Here is a 1,402-nt window from a genome sequence, read left to right on the forward strand (position 1 = left end):
CTGGGAGGGAGAGCCGGAGAGGAGAGGGTAAGAGGGCGGGGGAGGCGCGCACACCCCGGGGCCTCCTGCGGGTCCGGGGGCGCCGCGAGTCTCCGCAGCGCCCGGAGCAGCAGCCGAGGGCCACCGGCGTCAGCGGGTCCTCGGCCGCCACGGACACGTTTCCGCAGCGGAGCGCCCTTCGGCGTGTGGCACTCAGAGACTCAGCGAGGATCCGGCAACCCCCGACGTGGCACAGCGCGGGGAGCCTCTGCGCGTCACGGGGCCTCTACTGCAGGCCACGCAGCCACCGGCGCCCAGTCTCTCCAAACCTCGCTGTGCGCAAGGTACAACAACGTGTGAGCGTGCAGCAGAAAGTGCAAGAGACACATGCCCGGAGACAGACGTGGGTCCGACACCCCGCGCGTCCGGGCCCATCCGTGCCCATCTCGGAAGACAGATTCAAAATCATCCTAACCAAAGCTTCTTGACTAGTTGGGAAAGTGGAATTTAAAGTGGTTTCCAGTTGAGGGAGACGAGGCGGGTTAAGGAAGCCAGGGGAGGTGGGAGGAGGAGAGGAAGGAGGGAAGGAAGAAGCGAAGGGAGGTGGCGCGGAGCTCGGCGGATCCCCTTACCTTGAGCGGCCGAGCCGGTGCCGCTGGCGCTGAGCAGGGCCAGGGCAGGTAGCACGAGCATCTGCAGCACGTATCCCAGCCCCAGTCCGCAGCGGGCCGCTGTCGCCCGCAGACCTTTCCTCATCGTCGACAGAGGTGCGCCGGGGGGAGGCACACACGGAGGAGCGCCGACAGCGGAGAGCCCCACCGGGCAGCAGCGGAATCCGTGCACCGCGAGGCTGTCTGAAGGAGTAACGACGACCGAGCGCCACACTCCACTTTCTCCGAGGGCAGGGGCCAAAGGGGGGTGGAGAGGAGTCGCTGAGGAGGAGTTTGGAGGTCCCGCTTTCCCTGTGCCTGCTAACAGGCGGCTCCGTGAGCGGCGGCTCTGCCCCCACTTGGGAAGTCCGGGAAGGCGTAGGGCGGCCACCTCGCCGCTCCCCTCAGCAGCGGGAGCAGCCGCAGCTCCGCCGCGCGCCGAGCCCGGACTGTTCCCCGGGTCCCCTCGCCTGTGCCGAACACACACAGGCACGCGGGGCGGGGGGCGGGCGGCGGGCGGAGGGAGAGGAAGAGAGAGCAAGAGGAGGAGGGAGCGGAGGGAGGGAGTTGTGCACAGTGAGGCGCTCCCGTGTCCAGTCTCGGGGTTCTCACGCGGGCGGAGACACTTCCCGGCTGCGGCTGCTGGGTGGCCGAAGAGGGTCACCTAGTAGTGCGGGGCGCACAGGCGCGCCGAGGGGTTCGCCCAGGAGGCGTGGAGGGCCCAGCCCAACTCCGCTGGGATGTAAGAGGCGGCGGGAGCGCGCCCGCCCTCC

General features: G+C 69.1%; 1 protein-coding gene across 1 annotated transcript in view; it reads right to left on the reverse strand.

The window, feature by feature from the left end:
• UNC5C (unc-5 netrin receptor C) overlaps positions 1-735 on the reverse strand; it is a 398,459-nt gene extending 397,724 nt beyond the window's left edge. Inside the window, exon 1 of the mRNA XM_007464392.1 lies at positions 612-735. Within this exon, the coding sequence (XP_007464454.1) occupies positions 612-735 (124 nt within the window). The remainder of the gene's footprint in view (positions 1-611) is intronic.
• Positions 736-1,402: the final 667 nt, after the last annotated feature.

This window comes from Lipotes vexillifer, unplaced genomic scaffold (genome assembly GCF_000442215.2).
Source record: "Lipotes vexillifer unplaced genomic scaffold, Lipotes_vexillifer_v1.1 scaffold1346, whole genome shotgun sequence".
NCBI lineage: Eukaryota > Metazoa > Chordata > Mammalia > Artiodactyla > Lipotidae > Lipotes > Lipotes vexillifer.